This window comes from Onychostoma macrolepis, chromosome 15, assembly GCF_012432095.1.
Source record: "Onychostoma macrolepis isolate SWU-2019 chromosome 15, ASM1243209v1, whole genome shotgun sequence".
NCBI classification, from domain to species: Eukaryota; Metazoa; Chordata; class Actinopteri; order Cypriniformes; family Cyprinidae; genus Onychostoma; species Onychostoma macrolepis.
In genome coordinates this window covers 24523634-24545538 of record NC_081169.1, presented here as the reverse complement: position 1 = coordinate 24545538, position 21905 = coordinate 24523634, and the positions used below count along the sequence as shown (strand labels likewise).

Below are 21905 nucleotides of genomic sequence, written 5' to 3'. Positions count from 1 at the left end.
CATCAAAAATAGTTTTTGCACCCTCAGATTCCAGATTTTCAAATATTTGTATCTCAGAATAGTGTCCTATTCTAACAAACCATACATCAATGGAAAACTTATTTATTCAGCTTTCAGATGATGTATAATATCTCAGTTTAAAACAAAATTACCCTTATGACTGGTTTTGGGGTCCAGGGTCACACACACACACACACATACATATATATATATATATATATATATTTAATAATAATAATTCAGATATTTTGTAGTGCCTTGTGAAATGTACAGCCAATAAAAACAATAATTTGTATGTTTCTATTAGGGATGCCTATTACATCCACCATAAAAGGCATAGGAGTAGAGGGTTGGTTTCTTTAATTTATTAATTTGTTTGTTTGTGTTGGTCTATAAAGAATATTTAGTTGTGCATGCTCAATTCCCCAATTTCTTCATTTCGATTATTGTCATCAAAGTTCACTTACAGTTAGTCTTTAAAAATACTTAATACTTTAAAATATTCATACTGTTGCCAGATTTACCATGTAAAACAATTTATAAATTTGTTTTTGTGTGTTTTTATTTGTTTATAAAATAAATAACAAATACTGTTTAATCAATATTAAGCAACATATATATTGATTATCGGCCGCAACATGATAATTATCAGCATATTAAAATCAAATGTAGAGGTCATATACTCCGTGACTAAACCTGTCTTTTTAGCTCAGAGTCTTAAACAGTTGTCTACCATAATTCCATAGCAGGCTATCGGGGTCGGTATGGGTTTAGGGGGGCTGCCCCGATGTACACAAGTGGGATGAGTAGCCCCTAAGGTGAGTAATGCTGTCCACTGACACATGTTTGTCACTGGCCACACACATCACATGTACGTCTAACCTTTAGTAAGGTGACAAGCGCGACGTCTCAAAACCGGTTCCATTGTGTCATGACATTTACTGTGCATCTTTGAGGTCTGACTCTAAATTGTGTGAAACAATACAGCTCTGAAGCTCTGAGCTGAAGGTTTTTTTTTTGTCTGGAGAAAATAGTTTTTTCGTTTTGAAATAACTCTCTTTTTAGCGTGAAACACCCCCACCCCACCTACTCCATAGCTTTAGCGTTAAGTTTCTTGTTCCTCAGAAATGCCAGCATTTACCACACCTAACCTGCTTCAGAAGAGATGCTCACTGAAGGTACAGCAGTGGCTCCCAGAGTTGTGGTTTGACTCGAGGTATTTCCCTGCACGTTCACCCAAAATTTACATCATGTAAACACACAAACACCACATTTACCACAGTTATTTTAGACATATGTTATATATGACTTGGTTTACATGCCTTCAGTCAACTCCCACAAATTTTGTGCATATATAGAAAATTATCCATATCATTATGTAGCAGGGAACTAAGATGTATATATTTGTGATAGACAGTCAGATTTGATATTATATGCATTTTATGTATTTCTTTAGATGTAAAAAGTGATGACACCTTTGGAGTAAATTATCTTTTCATCACAGTTACAATGTGAAGAAAAGGTCTGGAAGTATGAAGATCAATTAACTGTTGTGAACGTGTGTGAGGTTGAGGTGTCAGGTGAAACCCCCTTTTAGCCCACATATAGCTTTGCTAACGTGATGCCATATAATGAGGCATGTCTTTCAGTTCCATTAAAAAGCAGATGGCAACTCCATAAATTTCCCTCTAAAGAATACTAGCCACCATTAGGTGGAAGTTTACATTTCGTAAACAAATGTGCAATTTTTATTTGTTTAATTAAAGTAAACATAGATCCCTAAAACTCTTTCTCCTTATTTATTCCTTCCCTTGCTAGCTTGTACTTATTTAAACAATGCTTGAGACTTGGTGTTACAAGCACTTCGTTTGTCGGATTGCCTCTTCAAGATGAATCGCTTTATGTATTCCCAAATTGTAAGTCGCTTTGGATAAAAGCGTCTGCAAAATGACTAAATGTAAAGGTAAATGTAATCCCCTCCCCACCTGACAAAAAGGAGCTTTTACACATTTTTAGCTAAATATTTAATTAATGGGCCTATAAACAAGACAAAGAAACAAAAGAAGAGGTTGTAGTCTTTTTGTTGTTGTTGTTGTTGTTTTGTTATTATAAGACATATTTGAGTAAGTATGTTTCTTTTAAAAAAGGGAAGAATAGGTAGGGTGTTTGAGAACTTTTATGTTAAAAAATATTAATAATGAGTTGATGACATAATCCAATGATGTATTGCTGTAACACATTGTGGTTGTGTATTGGTTTGTATGAAGCAAGTATTATTTTCAGCAAGAAAACAAAACAAAACAAAAAACAATGTTCCAAATTTTCCAATGTATCCAATATATTGAAAACATATAAATAAATAAAAGTATTGGGACACCCCCTTTTAACCCTTTCACACGTGAGTTTAAAATATTCTATCTGAGCCCCAGGCGTGAGCAGAGTAAACTTTAAAGTATCTACACAATCTGTATATGATATCAATAAAAACATGTCGTCAGATTATATTTGTAAGGATCATTATTGCTGCTTCCATAGACATCAGCGCATATTTTACAAACTATAAATGTATGGCTTTGCTAGTACTTATGTGTATTTAAATGTCTGAAATCTAAAATAAGCATTATATGGTTGAAAACACTGAATAAGTGATAATATTACAAGCGCTCGCGCGTCTGATCTGGCTCCGCGCCAGAAAGCAGATTTTAATTTCAGCAGTTGATGACGTGACTCACTGAAAGTTCCAATCACACCGGTGTGATCGTACGCTCCTGGGACCAGCCAAGACTGATCACACCGGTGTGATCGTACGCGTTAAAGGGTTAATTAACAGGTTTTATCACTTTAGTAATTTCAATGAGTACAAATCTTGATGTTTAAGCATATAATGATATTCTAGGAAATTGTGTGCTTCTAAATTTATAGCATCAGTTTGGACAGGACCCTTTTTTACTCTAACAACACGTTCTCACTCCTAACTCGTCACATATTGAAGCTTGGTCAGGACTACTTAGCGTCGCTTTTTGACGCTCCGTTGCTTTAAATAAGGAACCCTTGGCGTCAATATGCTGACGCAGAAGGTAGCCTACTGGGAATTTTATGGTCATGATTAACTTATATATTGGGTAATAATATTGCCATTATTGCATATGTTGGGGTGTGATTTTTCAATGTAAACAGTCACAACAGTTTTATTAATTATTTACACATTTATGAGCACATAACCCAACCCCTGCCCCTAAACCAACCATTTGTCAATAAAACACAAGATACAGCAGGCAAATACAACTACCGACATAATTTATTCAAAACGTATTAATATTCCAAGTCTTCAGAGGCAAAACGATTGATTTGTGAGAGGAATAGAGGCAATCACAATCTCCGTCCGCCTTAAAGCTCTTCCTGTGCAGTCTCTGTGCGGAAATTAAAAGGGTCATATGATGCTTTTTTAAAGATCATTATTTTGTGTATTTGGTGTAACAGAATATGTTGACATGATTTAATGTTCAAAAAAACATTATTTTTCAAATACTGTACATAATGTAGGTCCTCTATGCCCCGCCTCTCTGAAACGCATTGTTTTCTACGAAGTCCCTCCTTCCGACAAGCGCAGTCTGCTCTGATTGGCCAACTGACCCAGTGCATTGTGATTGGCCGAACACCGCAAGCACTCGCCGGAAATGTAATGACCCTTTCCATAATCGTGAGCTTCATCTTTCAAAATAAATGTAAAGACAGTTAATAATGTCGTTAGTTTTACCATCAGTTCAAGCCTGAAAGGGGACAGACGTGACAGACACAGTGATGAAGCTCATATATATTTGCACACAAGCGACCATTAAGAAAGCTGACTCCACTGTGATGTGACCCTGTCTCTCTCTCCCTCTCTCTCTCTCTCACTCACTCAGTCACACACACACACGACGCGCAAAACTCCGCATAGCAAATACTTAAACTAATAACAAAACATACTTGCAGTAGCTGATTCAGAAGTGCCAGATTGTCAGAGCAAAGTCAGAATTACCTCCTCTCCTAGGTTCATGAAACGGTCTTCTATAAAATGTGTTGCTGTTCTGTTGTAAGTAATCTTAATGATTTCTAAATGCATCTTTGGAAGGCCAAATATAGTGCTTTTGCTTTCGCCTAGAAACACACAGTGTCTCCCTGACATGGCTGTATCGCTACTGCAGTTACTGAAACCACGCCTTCTTTCTTTGCGTGAACATTTGGGCGGCATTACGCAAATATTTCCACATCGTGACATAGACATGTGGGGAGTGTTTGAATGAGCCGTTTTAGGGGGGCATGGTCGAGTCTTAACTTTGATAAAGAATATCTCTTTGGTATTGATACTTTAGTCTTTGCAACTTCAGGCATCTTATCTATGCACAATCAGCTTGTAACACTCCAAAGAGAAAGGAAAACTTGAAATCGCATCATATGACCCCTTTAAAAAAAATGCCACCAGAAGAAGCCTTATGTCAGCCTTGGTTGTGAAATGCTATTGGTTCTTGTGTGTCTCGTGACCGATTGCGTCATGATACGGGACGGGGGAGTATCTTTTTGAATGAGATGTGAACGCGTTAATGGAGCGGGATCATTTTTCAGCGATTAAAACCTTATGTTATACACTCTTCTTCGCATAAAGACATCGTATGGCGTGTTGGTTTTTTATGTTTTATGGGGACTCTGAACAAAATGGTCTTATGTATATCGAAGATAATAATAATAATGAACTGTATTCAGTATTTTAGTATTTTTTTTTTTTAATATGGCAGCATTTAAATTACCACAGACCAGATGTTTGAAAAAAGTTCTGGTCTCACACCTGCCAGATTCAAGGTTCAGTTTCTAAATAGATTATTACCGACCTCTAGTGGTTATCAGGAGCAAAGTGGGCATAAGATTTATTTGTACAAGGATATTTCAGTTCACTTCAGTGTACACCAAGGGCGTAGCACCAAATTTTGGGGGTGGGCCCCTCACAACACACCTCATCAATCATATTAATAATAATAGTCAGTATATCATTATGCCCATAACACTCATGATATTATTCTTGTAGATTTGTCATTTATATTTTAGTCATGCTTTTTATTTGCTTTTTTCATTATTTGCGCAACTGAAACAGGAAACAAGTAACGTGAGGTCACAGCCTAGGTCATGAATCACCAAAACATGTATCACCAAAAATGGACAAAGGTCTACACAACCGGCCTAGAACCGGATCTGCCAGACTGTTGCACTGTAAATAAATCATAATCCTGAATACCAGGAACAGGCAACAGGTTATTGTTCTTAGGCGGAGTTCGTTTTATGGTTGACATTTCCTTCTTGTTAACGCCATTGTTTTGGGGCAGAAGGAATTTTTCCATTATCAATTACCATTGTGTGCACTATTACAGACAATTGGCCTCTGACCTATACACTTTCTGGATATAACGAAGAACAACAAAGTTTTTTGTTATTTGTTTGTTTTAAAAAAAGTGTCTTATTTTTAGTGCACATTTAGGTGCATTCACGTTTAGGTGCAACAGTGTTAATGTTGTGTTATTTGTATACTATTATTAATTTTCAATATTTTGAATTATCTTTTATTTTAAATGTACATTTTTCTCATTTGTTTTAGTAATTGCATGTTTCGTTTTCATTTTATTATTATTATTATTAAACATTTCTGTTTAGCCGAAGTTTATTTTTATATTAGTTTTAGTTTTAATTGTAGTACTTTAACTTCAGCTTATTTTAGTTTGTTGCAAGGAAACATTTTTTTAAAACAGTTTTCATCTAGTATTTATATTTCATTTATTTCAGTTAACAAATTTGAAAGATTTTTAATGTTTTTGGTTAACAACATTATAATACTTATTTTATTTTTCTGTTTTATAATGTCATAGGTTACTTTTCAGCAAAATTCCAAAATACTTTTCTTAAAATCTCTAACAAGCTTGTGCATCTGAAAAATGACAGTTTTACCCAGTCACCAAGTCACTAAGTTTAAGTAGGCTATTAGACAGTCATCATAAAGAGGCATTATAACCTATTCAGCCAAATTAAACATAATAGTGAATCTCATAAAAGTGCAAATCTGAAGCGATCAGAATTATTCAGCACTGCATGAGAGACTGTTTTATACCATGGCTTTAGCAAAAATGTACTGATTAGCAGATTGAGCAATCCTTTTTACTGGATTCTAAAGAAATGTTTTCAACGTGTCATGATGTGACTTTCATATGCCATGAAATTGCTTTATAAGTGGTATCAGTTTGTTAACGTATGTACAAGTATAAAACTGTATGTACACGCCAAAAGTTTCAGCACCATGGATAGAGGATTGATTTATATATTCTTTATCTTGGATCTTTCTGGATCTATTTTGTCTTTTTTTTTCTGCATTATTTTATGTGGATTATGGCAATTTATCCCTATTACATTTCAAGTTCAAGTCAAGTCAAGTCAATGTTATTTATATAGCACTTTATACAATACAGATTGTGTCAAAGCAGCTTTACAATATTTAACAGGAACATTGTGTCGATAATGCAGGAAGACAATAGTAAACAGTAAAATAAATGTCACCGTCCAGCTCAGTTCAGTTCTCTTTAAATAGTGTGCAATCACGTCGACAATATTGCCAGAAATGTCCCCAACTAAGCAATCCAAAGGTTACAGTGGAACCAAAATTCAAAAACTCATCCGGACAGAAAATATACAGTAATAAGGAGATTAATATGATTTTCCAGTTGTTCTATGAGAAGCTGTACAGGTCAGAGGTATACTCTTCAGTTGAGTCTGATATGTAGAGCTACGTCCGACCTACGTCTAAACACACACATCCGATTCTCCACAGAACTCCCAATGCGAGGGCGAACACGTTTGCTCATAAAGATTTTTAATGGCGTTTTAATGCAGGTGTGCTGTATGCGCTCGCATTTTATTGAGATGGAAACTTTAGGTAAGAAATTGCACATTCAGGAGCTGGTTTTCAACCCTTGCCCCGTTAATTTTTTAAATACAACAGCTAAAAGCTACATTATATTTCTCAGCAATGAGGCGATAACTTCGCGGTTTTTGTAATTAAAACAACAAGCTTGTTTGCAATGCTTCACAATCGCTCGCTCGCTCATGGGTGCATGCGTTCGTTCTCTCTCTCTCTCTCTCTCTCTCTTCTCTCTCGTTAATTAATTCGAATTAATTTCAATAAACATAATCTTTATTTCACTAAAGAATTCTACCTTTAACGAGCTGTAGATAAAATAGTCTTAACAAATTAAAATTACCATTATTTTCCGGTCTTTATCCATTCAGTCAGATTTTGTGCTGCAAAACAACCATGACAGCAGTTGTCCATGCTGGCAAATAATAATGGCCATTCGACATAATTTTAATAGTACGGCCATTTAAAACCCGAAGGAAATTTCTACCATGTGCATGGTAGAGCGATCACTGCAGACAATCCTTTTGGGCAGGAATTAATGTAAACACAGTATTGGATAACAGTCATGTTTAAAGTGACTGTAAACAGACAGGCCAAAAAATCTGATATGGTCAAAAGATCGGATCTGTGCATTAAGATTCGCAGTGTAAATGCAGCCATAGTTGTAGAATGTCTAAAGTGGGCCACAAAATAAAGTGTAACCTAATATTCAACTCTTTTTGAATGTTGTATAGCATGGACAAAATGTTCATGTTGGATCACTAGTGGTGTCTCTCCACGCTGAGAAGGCTTTTGACAAGATAGAGTGGCCCTATCTTTTCCAGGTTTTAGACAAATTTAACCTTGGTAACAATGGGTAATGCTGCTCTATATGTAATCACCTCTGTCTTGTATTTGTTCTAGCGAACGAGCCCTTGAGTTTTCCATAGATATTATTATTTAAATCTTTATAAATTTGACTGCTTTTCAATTTACATTTTTAAAGACGTGTTAAGTGTAACATGGAAGACAGTAGATATTTTCATTGTATTTTTGATTGTTCTAAAGACATTCTGGTTGGATATTGTTCAAGATTTTAATAACATATTGGGAATCTCTTTGGACCTTGACCCACTGGTCTGTATTTTAGGGATTCTTATAACACCTGGAGCTCTTCTTAGATCCAGCTGCTCAAAATGTTATTTACTGCCAGATGCTGCATATTGCAGCAGTGAATTTCTGAAAAACCACCAACAAAGACACAGTGGGCTAAGAATGTATTGGACATTATTTCATCAAAATTTTAGGTTTTTTTCCCCCCTTTAAAAACAAGTCATTTCATTTTTACAAAACTTGGCACCCGTTTCTCTCCCACTTGGGAGACAGTTTGAGTTTGTGAAGCACAGTGGTTTCAGTGGTGAAGCAGCGGGTTCCAGGCAAGATGCTGATGTTTGATGGAGCTAGACATACAGGAGAGATACGGGGAGTAAATGTGACTGGAGACGACAGTTTCAGCAGAGCAATGTCATTGTTGAAAGTTGCACTGTTGTAGAGCGGATGTCGGATGACCTGCATATACTGTACATAAAAGTCAGATGATCAGTTAGTGAGAGCTGACTTTTTAGAAGGTAAATAAAGATGTAAGCAGAGAGAGAGAGAGAGAGAGGAATGGCTACACTTTACACTCACACGCATCTTAAGTGTTAGTCGGATGCTAACAGTTAACAGTTGAGGTAAAGGTCTTAGTTAGCTTATATGCCTGCTCGGCTGCTAAAGAGTTAGCTTTGGCTACACTCAGTTGTTTGTTTACACAAGGGTCTGTGACCTGTGTGCTGTTATCAGATTGAACCGGAAGAGGCTGCTCTCAACTCCCAGGGTCAGACGTTGCTAAGAGACAGATGCAATCTTACAACACGCGCAAGTTGAGTAGAACTTGCGCTGCTGTAAACATGCATGGGAACTCACGTGCAGTCAGTTATGACGTATCGCATACAACTTCTTTCACAAATCAAAACAGCACATTCACTTCACAGACAATGGCAATTACTAGTTAGCTAGGCTAGAGTTACACCATTAATTCGCTATTCAATTGCATCACTTCAGTAACTACAATGATACGTGATGGTTACAAGAAGGCCTTAACTTTGGGATATGAGGAGCATCGCTCAAATCACCATTTAACTTAATATCACTGCAAGGTGGGATTTCTTTGCCACGCAGATTAATTTGTGCTGCTAATCTGAGATTTCTTCGTCAGAGAAGATTTACACATTTAAAGATGAAAGAGGCTTCTAACCTGAGATTTCGTTGTCAGAAAAGACTTACATTTAAAGCTTAAAGAGGCTTCTAACCTGAGATTTCTTCGTCAGAGAATGGGAATTTGAAATGGGGATTTCTTCGCCCAAAATCAGATTAATTTATTAATTTATGCTGGCTTCTAATCTGAGGTTTCTTCATCAGAGAAGATTTACGCATTTAAAGTTGAAATGGGGATTTCTTCGCCCAAAATCAGATTAATTTAGTCTGGTACCATCTATATGGGCTGCTAATCTGAGATTTTTTGTTAGCGAAGGCTTGCGCTCTACTAACAACAGAAGTTAGGATTTCTTCACTAATATCAGGTTAGTTCCTTATCGTACGATTTAAACGCATTATAGCATTGATAAACTTTCTACTGCTCGTAGTAAGGTGCATTCAAGCTATAGTCTACCTGATTTTGTCAGAAACTGCATGTGTAAGACATTAATAAAATTAATAAAAAAGAGACAAACACACAAGTTTGATACTGAGTCCACTTGCGAATAATGTTTAAACGATTTTCACCGTTCTCCACCATTTAATGTAGCAAATCAGCTCAAAAGGGAAATATATATAAATAATTATAATTAATTATGATTAATTACAATTATTTATATCGGCTGACAGTAATAACTGTAGCAGAATTAAATTGCCATCAACTGATCTGTTCGTCCAGCGAACATTCAGTGTGAGTTCATATCAACTCCAAGAAAGGATATTTCCGTGGCCACAGAAAATACTTTCCTATTAATGCATTAGAGCATGTAGTGAGGGTTAAAATCGTAAAGAGACATTAATTTGCGAGGAAGAACCAGAAAATTTGTGTAATTTGTGCACACAACTTTTATTAATTAAACGCTAGCACACATAACTAATCTAAACAAACAAACAAATAAACATACACTCACCCTAACTTAAAAACATAAGGGTTGCTGAGGAACTCACATCCTCCTCATCCTCTTAGGATCTAAAAGAACCGCAGACTGGGAGGCGGGCCACTGATGTGAGAGCTTTATCTGCTATAGAGGTCACTCCTTTCGAGTGTCAAAGAGCCAATGGTGTCTTGAACTTTTGGAGGGAAAGTTTATGACTCTTTGTCTCCAAGCATGGCAATTTGAATATTTAACTGGATCAGAAGTTGATATACAAACTAGTAAAGATTCTTAGAACACTAATATGTTGCATAGGTATCAACATATAATATACACTCTCAATTATATCATCCAAAGACGAATTGATAGAGACCAAACATGGTATAAGTGAGGTGATATTAACTAGTGATCTATCATAAGCATGCATAAAACAGTATACAATACACAAGAATATATACAAGAACAGTAATAATATACACAATGTCCTGAAGGATATGTGTGTTCATTCAAAGAAAGGTTTTTCTATGAATTAATTAGAGAAGAGTCCATTTTTATGGCATAATGTCTTTCCTAAGGTTCAAAGATGATGAGAGGGAAAACTCTCAACATGTCATTAGGTCATAAAGTTTATCTGCTCTGGCTGAAGTGTCCTGGTTGTCATGGTAACCGAGGGCCTGGAGTCATTCACAGACATACTGTCACCCAGTATGTGTATTGGGTGAGGGATCTGTGACTATTTGTTAATCTAATGACTAATTGATTTGTTAAATCTAATGAAAATTTTGTGTCTGATTGGTCCAAATGCTACAGACAATATATATATATATATATATATACAATATATATATATATATATATATATATTCATGATATTATCTATCAAAAATGTTGTCAACGCTGACAAAACAATAGCATTTAACACTAGTACACAGATCTATAGAACAAGTAGGCTACAGAATGAAATGAAATAGGCAAACCCTAGCCATGAAGAAGTCTATGCTGTGTCATTCAATTGTTACTTAATTTAAATTAGATATTAAATTAAAATAAATTAGTTAAATTCAGTAGTTAAATTTTCACAAGTCATGCTAAAAACATCCATAAGAGCACTAGACAAGCTTATCTGTATAGCAATGATTATTAATAAAAACTATAACAGTAATATGTATTGTTACATGAAGAATAAACAGCTGATAAAATGATGCACCCCTAACTATAAAATTTTATCAAATTTTAATGCAATAAATTGGGTATGATTTAAAAATGATCAACCCTCCAAAACAGAGAAAACATATTTCACACTTCTTTTAAAGTGTTTATAGTGTTTATAACTAGTTGCATTTGAAGACAAGTACTCCTGAGTGCAATCTGGACGATGGGGCGGGGTGACACATTGGGACGACACGTGTCGCTCCGCCCACCTATAAGCTATAAACTATATGGTTTGGTCAGATTCTTATATAGTTTGATTTCTCGCCAAGATGACTAAGCACAGTAAATATTAAACTTGATTTTTATGTAATTGGGTAGTAGATGTTTAATGAATGCTGTAGTGTCCTGAAGAGGATCCTTCAGATACAGTGTTATTAGGCTAAATTTACAGCACTAAATAATCAATAATAATTTGCATTATGGCTTTAGTTTAAGTGACTGGTTAATGAGAGACTTATGGAATATCAGTGTTTGTCTTATTCTAATAGAAGAAAAGTGAAAAGCTTCTGATGAAACATATCACAGGTTTCAGCACAATGGATGGAGGACAGAGATTTTTAATTATTCAGATCATTAATTTCACTCTTCAATACACTTGAACAAGAAAACAGTAACATGAAGTAACCACCAGATCACTGGAACCATAGATAGACTGAAAAAAAAACAAAAAAACACCACCAACAGAGATCAACTGTATTACATTTTAATAATTAAAAACTGCTTTTGCCACTTCTGGTGGATAAACATGGAATGGTGCTCTAGTTGGAAGCGATAGTCCTGTCGATCCAGGAGCGCAGCTGGGAGATGCAGGTGTAGACTGCAGGGAAACGGGGGTCACAAGTGCTACTTTCCCAAGAGACAGAGCCCACCAGAGTCCAGACTCCTGAACGCTCACACACCAGAGGACCACCAGAATCACCCTGTGGAAAACACACATTTGAGACTGAACAGCAGCAACATTAATATGGTTATGTGTTTCTTCTTGATCTGTCTTCATATACCTGGCAAGATGAGGAACCGGAGGATCCAGCACAGATCATGGTATCAGTGATTCTGCTCTGACCCCATAGCTGCCTGCACACAGCAGGACTTATGATAGGTACGCCTGTTTGCTGCAGGATCTCAGGGCTCGCTAAAAAAAAAAAAAAGAGAAGAAATAATGACACATTACATTGCACAGTAAACAGATGTGGTGTTATTCTCTTTTTGTTTTACAGCTGATTTACTTGTGGTGGCAGTCTGGCCCCAGCCAGTGGTGAAGCAGCGGGTTCCAGGCAGGATGTTGATGGTTGATGGAGCCAGACATACAGGAGAGATACGGGGAGTAAATGTGACTGGAGACGACAGTTTCAGCAGAGCAATGTCATTGTTGAAGGTTGCACTGTTGTAGCGCGGATGGGTGATGACCTGCATAGACATACAAGACAGATGATCAGTTAGTGAGAGCTGATTTTAGAAGGTACTGTAAATAAAGATGTAAGCATTTACTTACACCCTGTGTTTTTAGAATCTGGTTTGGATATTTTCTTTTCTTTTCTGTTCTGAATTTTATATTTTGTAAAAAAAAAAAAATGTTTAATTTTTGTTAAATGTTAGTTTATTTTGGCAGGTTTTATGAATACAATAGCATACATTTTATACCTCAAAACGTGAATTAGAAAGAGACATGTTGACTGATTTGTACCAATTTGCACACTTTTCAACTGTTATATTGAGTTCACTGATTAAAAACACGCAACTGTTTAACCTTTTAAATGATGGCCGTTAAATCACATATGAGAAATATGTGAGTTCAATTAAACAACAACAATAATAAACAATAAAGTCCCAAACAAAGATTAAAAACATTTTGCAACCTTTTAGATCACACCTTTGCTTAAATTACAGGACATACAAGTACTACTAAAATATTTATAATGAATATATTTTTGTAGTGTAATGATGGTTATTATTATGTTTAAAAAAACACAGTAATAAAACAACAATTGAAAATGATTTGTGGCTGTATTCCGTATGTAATTAATATTGGCCAGAACAAAAGCAATATCAATATCAATTTGTCTCTTTTTTTCCCAATTTCAATATCTCTGGTCCACTGAGATCATAAAACATTGTTACCTTGGAAACTAGTTGGATCTGGATGGGTTCATCGTTGGAGCCACGATTATGTTCTCCAAGAATGACACGGTGATAGCCGGCCCTAAAAAGAGAGATAACGATAAAATTAATTGAGAAAAGACCAAAATAAAGCAGATAGAGTATTTATGAACCACTATTTTATGTGATGTTTGTCAGATTGAAAATTCTTACACGACAGCGCATTGGGCAGCAGTGAGAACCCAGTTCTGGTTGATCAGGGATCCTCCGCAGAAGTGGAAACCATTGGGGAGCTGTTTAAAAGTAAAAGCATTGAAAACATGACATTTACTCTTTAAACAAAACGTGTGTTTGAAAAACAGATGAGTTACCTGGAGAGAGACCTGCCAGGGCCAAGAACCAGAGATAGCATTCTGTCCGTTCACAATTCTGCTGCCGATCGTCTGTGGTTTAATCGCAGGCACTCCACAACCTGTTATTACAGAATGTAATACATTATTCATGAGACAGGAAGCTTTTAATTTAGGTTTTGCATTTTCTATATTTATCCATCATTATTCTTGCAAACTAAAGGACAGACTTACCCAGAGCAGAGGCCACCAGGGCAAGGCAGGTGATGGAGAAGATGGTGAAGGTCATGATGTAGATAAGTGTGTGATGTATCTCACTGATGTATCTGTAGATCATCTCTCTTGCTTTTATATCATTTACGGCATCTGATAAATCTGAGACGTTATGGAGGTCCATCCCATCAGATCCAGTGAGCTCATAGCTGAGGAATGTTTAGATCTGTTATTGCTGGAGACAATCTGCACCTTCATTGTCCAGAGTTGATCTCTTATGAGCAAAGAGGATGAATTCTCCATTGTTTGACCTCATGAAGGGGTTTAAGTCTTCTGTCTATTTCCTTGTGAAGCATTATGATTTCAACTCTCTCACTGTATGTTATGAAGTGTTTGGATTAGAAGTTGTTTTTGTTGTTGCTGTGTTGAAATTTCAATCAATTTATCATGGAAAGTACTTCCTTAAGTGTTTCGACTATACTTGCAGTAAAATAACCGCTTTCCCAATAAGTCTGTGACATTAACTAGTCACGTATTCAACCTTGACAAGCTGTTGCAAGACAGTGATACTAAAGAGGATGGGACTAAAGTTGTGTTACATTATGATTATATCAGTTATGAAAGCTTGGCTAAAGTAAAACTTAGTACTAATATCAGTTTCTTTAACACCACTTTAGATAACAAAATTAAGGACAATGAACTGGTCAAACAAGTTCTTTAAAATAAGAGTGTTACAAAATGGTGTGCTTTTCTGCAACATCACTTACATTTTTTACATTATTTTCTAGAAAACATTATAATACGGTAAACTGCTTTTCTTTACTGATACAAATAAAAGTAATGCTTGTTACATACTGCTGACACATTTTATTTATTAAGCTGGTTTATTCTTTTTTTAGTATTAATAGTTGTTTCTTTGTTTGTTTGCAATCAGTACTCTGTCCATTGGTTATAACGTGTTATATTTGTGTATGGAAGGTAAGGCTAGTTTGCCTTTAATATACAAAACCCTGGTCTTTAGTTTATAAGATCATTATAATTCATAAAATGCCAGCCAGCTTTATTTTATTTGAATCATGTTTACATGGTATGTCTACAATATAAAGTAATGGGTTCAGTTTTTCACAATTCAGATAGGGCTTTTGTCCCTCAAACCTCTTCATACAAGAAGACAATACAAACTTAAGTACATTACATAACCTCTGAGAAACCTGTGAAAACCCGTCTTTCATTGTTTCATTCAGGCACACTTTCAAGCAAATTAGAGGAAAACGAATCTTTCTGAAGTTCTTAATCAGCTGAACAAATGTTTCACTACAATCTACATTTCACTACATTGTTGCCACATTCTGGCAGCAGCTGCTGGTCAAAAATATTGTAAATGCAACGAAATATAAAGGTTTTTTATATTTCCTCTGTATTTCATTGCATATTATCATTTTTACGTATCATCAGAATATTATTTTTATGTATCGTTGTTCTTTTTGTATTATGCACGCATAAGTATTAAAATGCATTAATAAAAATTAAGCTACACTATCCACCTTATTTTTCCTTTAAGAGCGTTCGCATCCATTTGTAAATTGAATGTGTCTGGCTTCTGGTGTCATCTGCTTCCAGTTATTTTTAGCTGTAAAAAACAGCTTGCTTTGCTTGATATTGCAAATTGGTGTGTCTTACCATATTATTTTAATGTATTATCTTAATTATGAACACACTGGCTTGTAGTGCAAACAATTTTACCATTTACTGCACTTTATTATTTTTCTCGCTATTTTTCTCGAAGGTACAGGAACGGCCAGCATCGCGGCATCTCGTTCCCTATTCAGGGAACCAAGGTTACATATGTAATTGAGACGTTCCCTTTCATAGGTTCACTCAATGCTGCGATGACGTCATCGCTATGGGAGCGATATACCATAACGCCTTCACGTACCTGAAGATAGATGGAAGACCAAGGAAAGCATCTGCTCAAGCAGATAAAACCTGGGAGGCAGGAACCATCCTTACATCCAGACTGTAGAACTTGATGAAAGTGCTAGGAGAGGACCATCCTGCCGCAGTACAAATATCTTCCAACGAAGACCCCTTAAAGAGAGCCTGAGAAGAAGCCTTTGCTCTTGTTGAATGAGCACGCACCCCTAGAGGCGAAGTCAAACCACACACCTCATAGGCCATAGAGATAGCCTCCACTGTCCAGTGAGACATTTTCTGTTTGGTGATGGCAGTCCCTTTGTTTTTACCACCAAAACATATAAACAACTGGTCAGATTCACGCCACTGGGGTATGCGGTCGACATATAACTTCAACTTCAAACCAGAGGGTGACATCCAACAGAAACACCTCCCATGGGTACATTTTCAGCAGATATGGCTACCACATAAACCTTAAGAGTGGCAGGGGCCACCCCCTTAGAAAAATAACTCTGAGCAAACTCTAGTATTGAGCATACAGGGCAACTGACTGGGTCAAGATTGCGTTGCCTACACCAGAAGGCAAAACTCTTCCACTTAAGGGCATACAAGTATCTCGTGGAGGGAGCCCTAGAATTAAGAATAGTGTTGGTAATCTCCACAGAGAGACCAGAACACATTAACGCACTCCACTCAGGGACCACACCCATAACTTCCATAAATCCGGACGAGGACGCTAAATCATGCCCCGAGCCTGAGTCAGCAGGTCATATCTGAGGGGAACCTCCCAAGGGGGGTCAGCTAGCAGACTGACCAATTCCGAGAACAATGTCTGAGTGGGCCATAACTGGATGTGAAGGTACGCATCCTTTAGATCAATAATCACAAACCAATCTCTGGTTCGGATATGAGACTAAATGGATTTTAACATCTGCATCTTGAATTTGCTCACTCTGAGTGCAAGATTTAGGCAACGCAAGTCTAAAATCAGATGAAACTACCATCTTTTTTGGGCACAACAAAATACAAAAATACAAAAACGAAATCTGAGTGAGGGGTATTTCTTCTATAGCCTCTTCCTAGGAATGACGCAATCTCCTAACTCAATGCTGAGACTCGAGGAAGGAGAGGAAGCGGCCAGAAGCAGCAATGAAATGTCATCACTGACTTTGTTCAGGGATTCAGGTGCAGGTCAGTTTCATCTGTAAATACACTAAAGTGTTTTGTCTTTATTAACCTAGTTGAGTAGGTTAACCTGTTAGGCTATCAGGAGTACCCCATTATTATCGTCATTCAGAATACTGTTCTAAAGGACATCATTATCGATTGGAACGTTACATTAATAAATTTAGCAGACAGATATTTGCATGGATTTATTGTATAGGAAGGGAGGGAGCTTGTGCAGACAGCAAAACAAAAAATATCAGCCTATTAATGCAATAGTGCGTTCAGTTGATTTTTCAAAAAAAAGAAAAAAAAATAGGTTACTGTACTGATTTTGACATTTAGGCACTTTAGAAAATGTGTTTTGATATATTTTTATGAGATATAGGTTTGTTAAATCTCGGGTATTTAAGTCCTTTTAAGATAGGCCTACATAATATTCTGTGATAAATGAGGTGGTTGTTTTGCAACAAGGTGGACACAGTTCTAATCCTAACAGTAGACCTGCTGGTGAAGAAGTGACAGGTACAAGAAAAAAAAGGTAGAGACAAATATTGGGGAAAATGAAGAAAAGGAAAAGGGAAGTGAAGGTTCAAGAAACAACCTTCATTGTTTTCCAGGGCCCCAGACCAAGGATTTAGACCTTTTTATGTGATGGACATTTAATTAATAGGGCTATCTGTGGTTTCAGAATTTGTAGTGGGTGTATAGGCTATGTACAGAAAAATGGGCCAAAATTGTACGTTTTGGGGTACAACAGCTTGTCACTGGAGCAGTACAAATAAAAAGGACGTCTTTTTGCCTTTTTTATTTTTATTTTTTGACCCCTGTACAATATTAGTACTTTATACGAATTACTATAAGGTACTAATATGTACCTATTAGGGGTAAAAAAGGAACAAACGTGTCCTTTTAAGGGTACTGCTCCAGTGACAAGCTGTTGTACCCCAAAAGGTACCATTTGGCCTCTTTTTTCTGTGTGGCCTGGATGAGTGTGAGATTTCCCGGCCTGAAATTGTGTCCCAGTCTGGCCCTGCCCTCCTCCGTAACAGGAAGCTGTCCAATCGCCCGATCAAGCCAGCCCACCACACCGAAATGGGGGCATTGATGGCTGTCACTGAGGGCTTTTTCTCGAACTCTCAAGGCTGGAAAGTGTCTGAGGAAATGCTCGTTGTGAAAGTTCATTCTAGAGCCACCCGAGGAGCAATATGCGGCAGGACAGTTAAGACCAGAGCTGGGAGGCCACAATGAGAGAGTTGTGCGGTTCGTCCAAACTCTCCAAAGGAGGGCCTGATCTCCGAGGATGAGCGGGGGAATCAGGAACTACTACTTGGAGCTTGAGAACGAGAGGTTCATCAAACACAGGTCTATCCATCTACGTTGTCGTGAGCGAACTGTGGACAAGACCTAGGACCCCAATCCTTATGAGGGGGTTCCATAGGAGATGGTTCACTCTGCTGAACCTCACGAGGGCGCTGCAGAGAAGACAAGTATGAATGAGCTGCAGGCGGTTCTCGTTCGACCATCCTTGGTGTGATGGTATAAGGACATTCGTCACACCGAAGGTGTTTCCCATAGTGATGATGTTTCGAAAAGTTTCGAGTATGACAGTATGATGCAACCAAGCCTCTTTTGTTGATACAAGCTCTGAATCACTGATTCATGGGGAAGTCGTGGCCTAATAGTTAGAGCGTTGGACTCATAACCTAAAGGTTGCGAGTTTGAGTCTCAGGTCCAGCAGGAATTGTAGGGAGTGAATGTACAGCACTCTCTCCACCTTCAATACCACGACTGAGGTCCACAGGGTGATTCTCTTTCTCAGTTCTGTGCACCATCAAAACCTAGCAAGATAATCCAGCTCATCTAGCTATAAACAATATGGTTTGGTCAGATTCTTATATAGTTTGATTTCTCGCCAAGATGACTAAACACAGTAAATATTAAACTTGATTTTTATGTAATTGGGTAGTAGATGTTTAATGAATGCTGTAGTGTCCTGAAGAGGATCCTTCAGATACAGTGTTATTAGGCTAAATTTACAGCACTAAATAATCAATAATAATTTGCATTATGGCTTTAGTTTAAGTGACTGGTTAATGAGAGACTTATGGAATATCAGTGTTTGTCTTATTCTAATAGAAGAAAAGTGAAAAGCTTCTGATGAAACATATCACAGGTTTCAGCATCATGGATGGAGGACAGAAATTTTTAATTATTCAGATCATTAATTTCACTCTTCAATACACTTCATTTTTTTAAATTGATCTTTTATTAAAATATTTGCAAAGCTGGAACAAGAAAACAGTAACACGAAGTAACCACCAGATCACTGGAACCATAGATAGACTGAAAAAACAAAAAAACACCACCAACAGAGATCAACTGTATTATATTTTAATAATTAAAAACTGCTTTTGCCACTTCTGGTGGATAAACATGGAATGGTGCTCTAGTTGGAAGCGATAGTCCTGTCGATCCAGGAGCGCAGCTGGGAGATGCAGGTGTAGACTGCAGGGAAACGGGGGTCACAAGTGCTACTTTCCCAAGAGACAGAGCCCACCAGAGTCCAGACTCCTGAACGCTCACACACCAGAGGACCACCAGAATCACCCTGTGGAAAACACACATTTGAGACTGAACAGCAGCAACATTAATATGGTTATGTGTTTCTTCTTGATCTGTCTTCATATACCTGGCAAGATGAGGAACCGGAGGATCCAGCACAGATCATGGTATCAGTGATTCTGCTCTGACCCCATAGCTGCCTGCACACAGCAGGACTTATGATAGGTACGCCTGTTTGCTGCAGGATCTCAGGGCTCGCTAAAAAAAAAAAAAAAGAGAAGAAATAATGACACATTACATTGCACAGTAAACAGATGTGGTGTTATTCTCTTTTTGTTTTACAGCTGACTTACTTGTGGTGGCAGTCTGGCCCCAGCCAGTGGTGAAGCAGCGGGTTCCAGGCAGGATGTTGATGGTTGATGGAGCCAGACATACAGGAGAGATACGGGGAGTAAATGTGACTGGAGACGACAGTTTCAGCAGAGCAATGTCATTGTTGAAGGTTGCACTGTTGTAGCGCGGATGGGTGATGACCTGCATATACATACAAGACAGATGATCAGTTAGTGAGAGCTGATTTTAGAAGGTACTGTAAATAAAGATGTAAGCATTTACTTACACCCTGTCTTTTTAGAATCTGGTTTGGATATTTTCTTTTCTTTTCTGTACTGAATTTTATATTTTGTCAAAAAAAAAAAGTTAAATTTTTGTTAAATGTTAGTTTATTTTGGCAGGTTTTATGAATACAATAGCATACATTTTATACCTCAAAACGTGAATTAGAAAGAGACATGTTGACTGATTTGTACCAATTTGCACACTTTTCAACTGTTATATTGAGTTCACTGATTAAAAACACGCAACTGTTTAACCTTTTAAATGATGGCCGTTAAATCACATATGAGAAATATGTGAGTTCAATTAAACAATAACAATAATAAACAATAAAGTCCCAAACAAAGATTAAAAACATTTTGCAACCTTTTAGATCACACCTTTGCTTAAATTACAGGACATACAAGTACTACTAAAATATTTATAATGAATATATTTTTGTAGTGTAATGATGGTTATTATTATGTTTAAAAAAACAGTAATAAAACAACAATTGAAAATGATTTGTGGCTGTATTCCGTATGTAATTAATATTGGCCAGAACAAAAGCAATATCAATATCAATTTGTCTCTTTTTTTCCCAATTTCAATATCTCTGGTCCACTGAGATCATAAAACATTGTTACCTTGGAAACTAGTTGGATTTGGATGGGTTCATCGTTGGAGCCACGATTATGTTCTCCAAGAATGACACGGTGATAGCCGGCCCTAAAAAGAGAGATAACGATAAAATGAATTGAGAAAAGACCAAAATAAAGCAGATAGAGTATTTATGAACCACTATTTTATGTGATGTTTGTCAGACTGAAAATTCTTACACGACAGCGCATTGGGCAGCAGTGAGAACCCAGTTCTGGTTGATCAGGGATCCTCCGCAGAAGTGGAAACCATTGGGGAGCTGTTTAAAAGTAAAAGCATTGAAAACATGACATTTACTCTTCAAACAAAACGTGTGTTTGAAAAACAGATGAGTTACCTGGAGAGAGACCTGCCAGGGCCAAGAACCAGAGATAGCATTCTGTCCATTCACAATTCTGCTGCCGATCGTCTGTGGTTTAATCGCAGGCACTCCACAACCTGTTATTACAGAATGTAATACATTATTCATGAGACAGGAAGCTTTTAATTTAGGTTTTGCATTTTCTATATTTATCCATCATTATTCTTGCAAACTAAAGGACAGACTTACCCAGAGCAGAGGCCACCAGGGCAAGGCAGGTGATGGAGAAGATGGTGAAGGTCATGATGTAGATGAGTGTGTGATGTATCTCACTGATGTATCTGTAGATCATCTCTCTTGCTTTTATATCATTTACGGCATCTGATAAATCTGAGACGTTATGGAGGTCCATCCCATCAGATCCAGTGAGCTCATAGCTGAGGAATGTTTAGATCTGTTATTGCTGGAGACAATCTGCACCTTCATTGTCCAGAGTTGATCTCTTATGAGCAAAGAGGATGAATTCTCCATTGTTTGACCTCATGAAGGGGTTTAAGTCTTCTGTCTATTTCCTTGAGAAGCATTATGATTTCAACTCTCTCACTGTATGTTATGAAGTGTTTGGATTAGAAGTTGTTTTTGTTGTTGCTGTGTTGAAATTTCAATCAATTTATCATGGAAAGTACTTCCTTAAGTGTTTCGACTATACTTGCAGTAAAATAACCGCTTTCCCAATAAGTCTGTGACATTAA

At 37.0% G+C, this 21905-nt stretch overlaps 1 protein-coding gene across 1 annotated transcript; it reads right to left on the bottom strand.

Moving 5' to 3' along the window:
• Window positions 1–11843: 11843 nt before the first annotated feature.
• Window positions 11844–21554, bottom strand: LOC131554222 (uncharacterized). The gene is made up of 16 exons (XM_058799420.1): window positions 21403–21554; window positions 21190–21290; window positions 21032–21111; window positions 20840–20921; window positions 19952–20132; window positions 19726–19856; window positions 19495–19644; window positions 18441–18508; window positions 17980–18267; window positions 13977–14164; window positions 13764–13864; window positions 13606–13685; window positions 13414–13495; window positions 12522–12702; window positions 12297–12427; window positions 11844–12215 (listed from the first exon to the last, which is right to left on the bottom strand). The coding sequence occupies exons 1-16, from the start codon at window positions 21503–21505 to the stop codon at window positions 12054–12056; spliced, it is 2109 nt and encodes a 702-aa protein (XP_058655403.1). The 5' UTR covers window positions 21506–21554; the 3' UTR covers window positions 11844–12053.
• Between the last annotated feature and the right edge of the window lie 351 nt (window positions 21555–21905).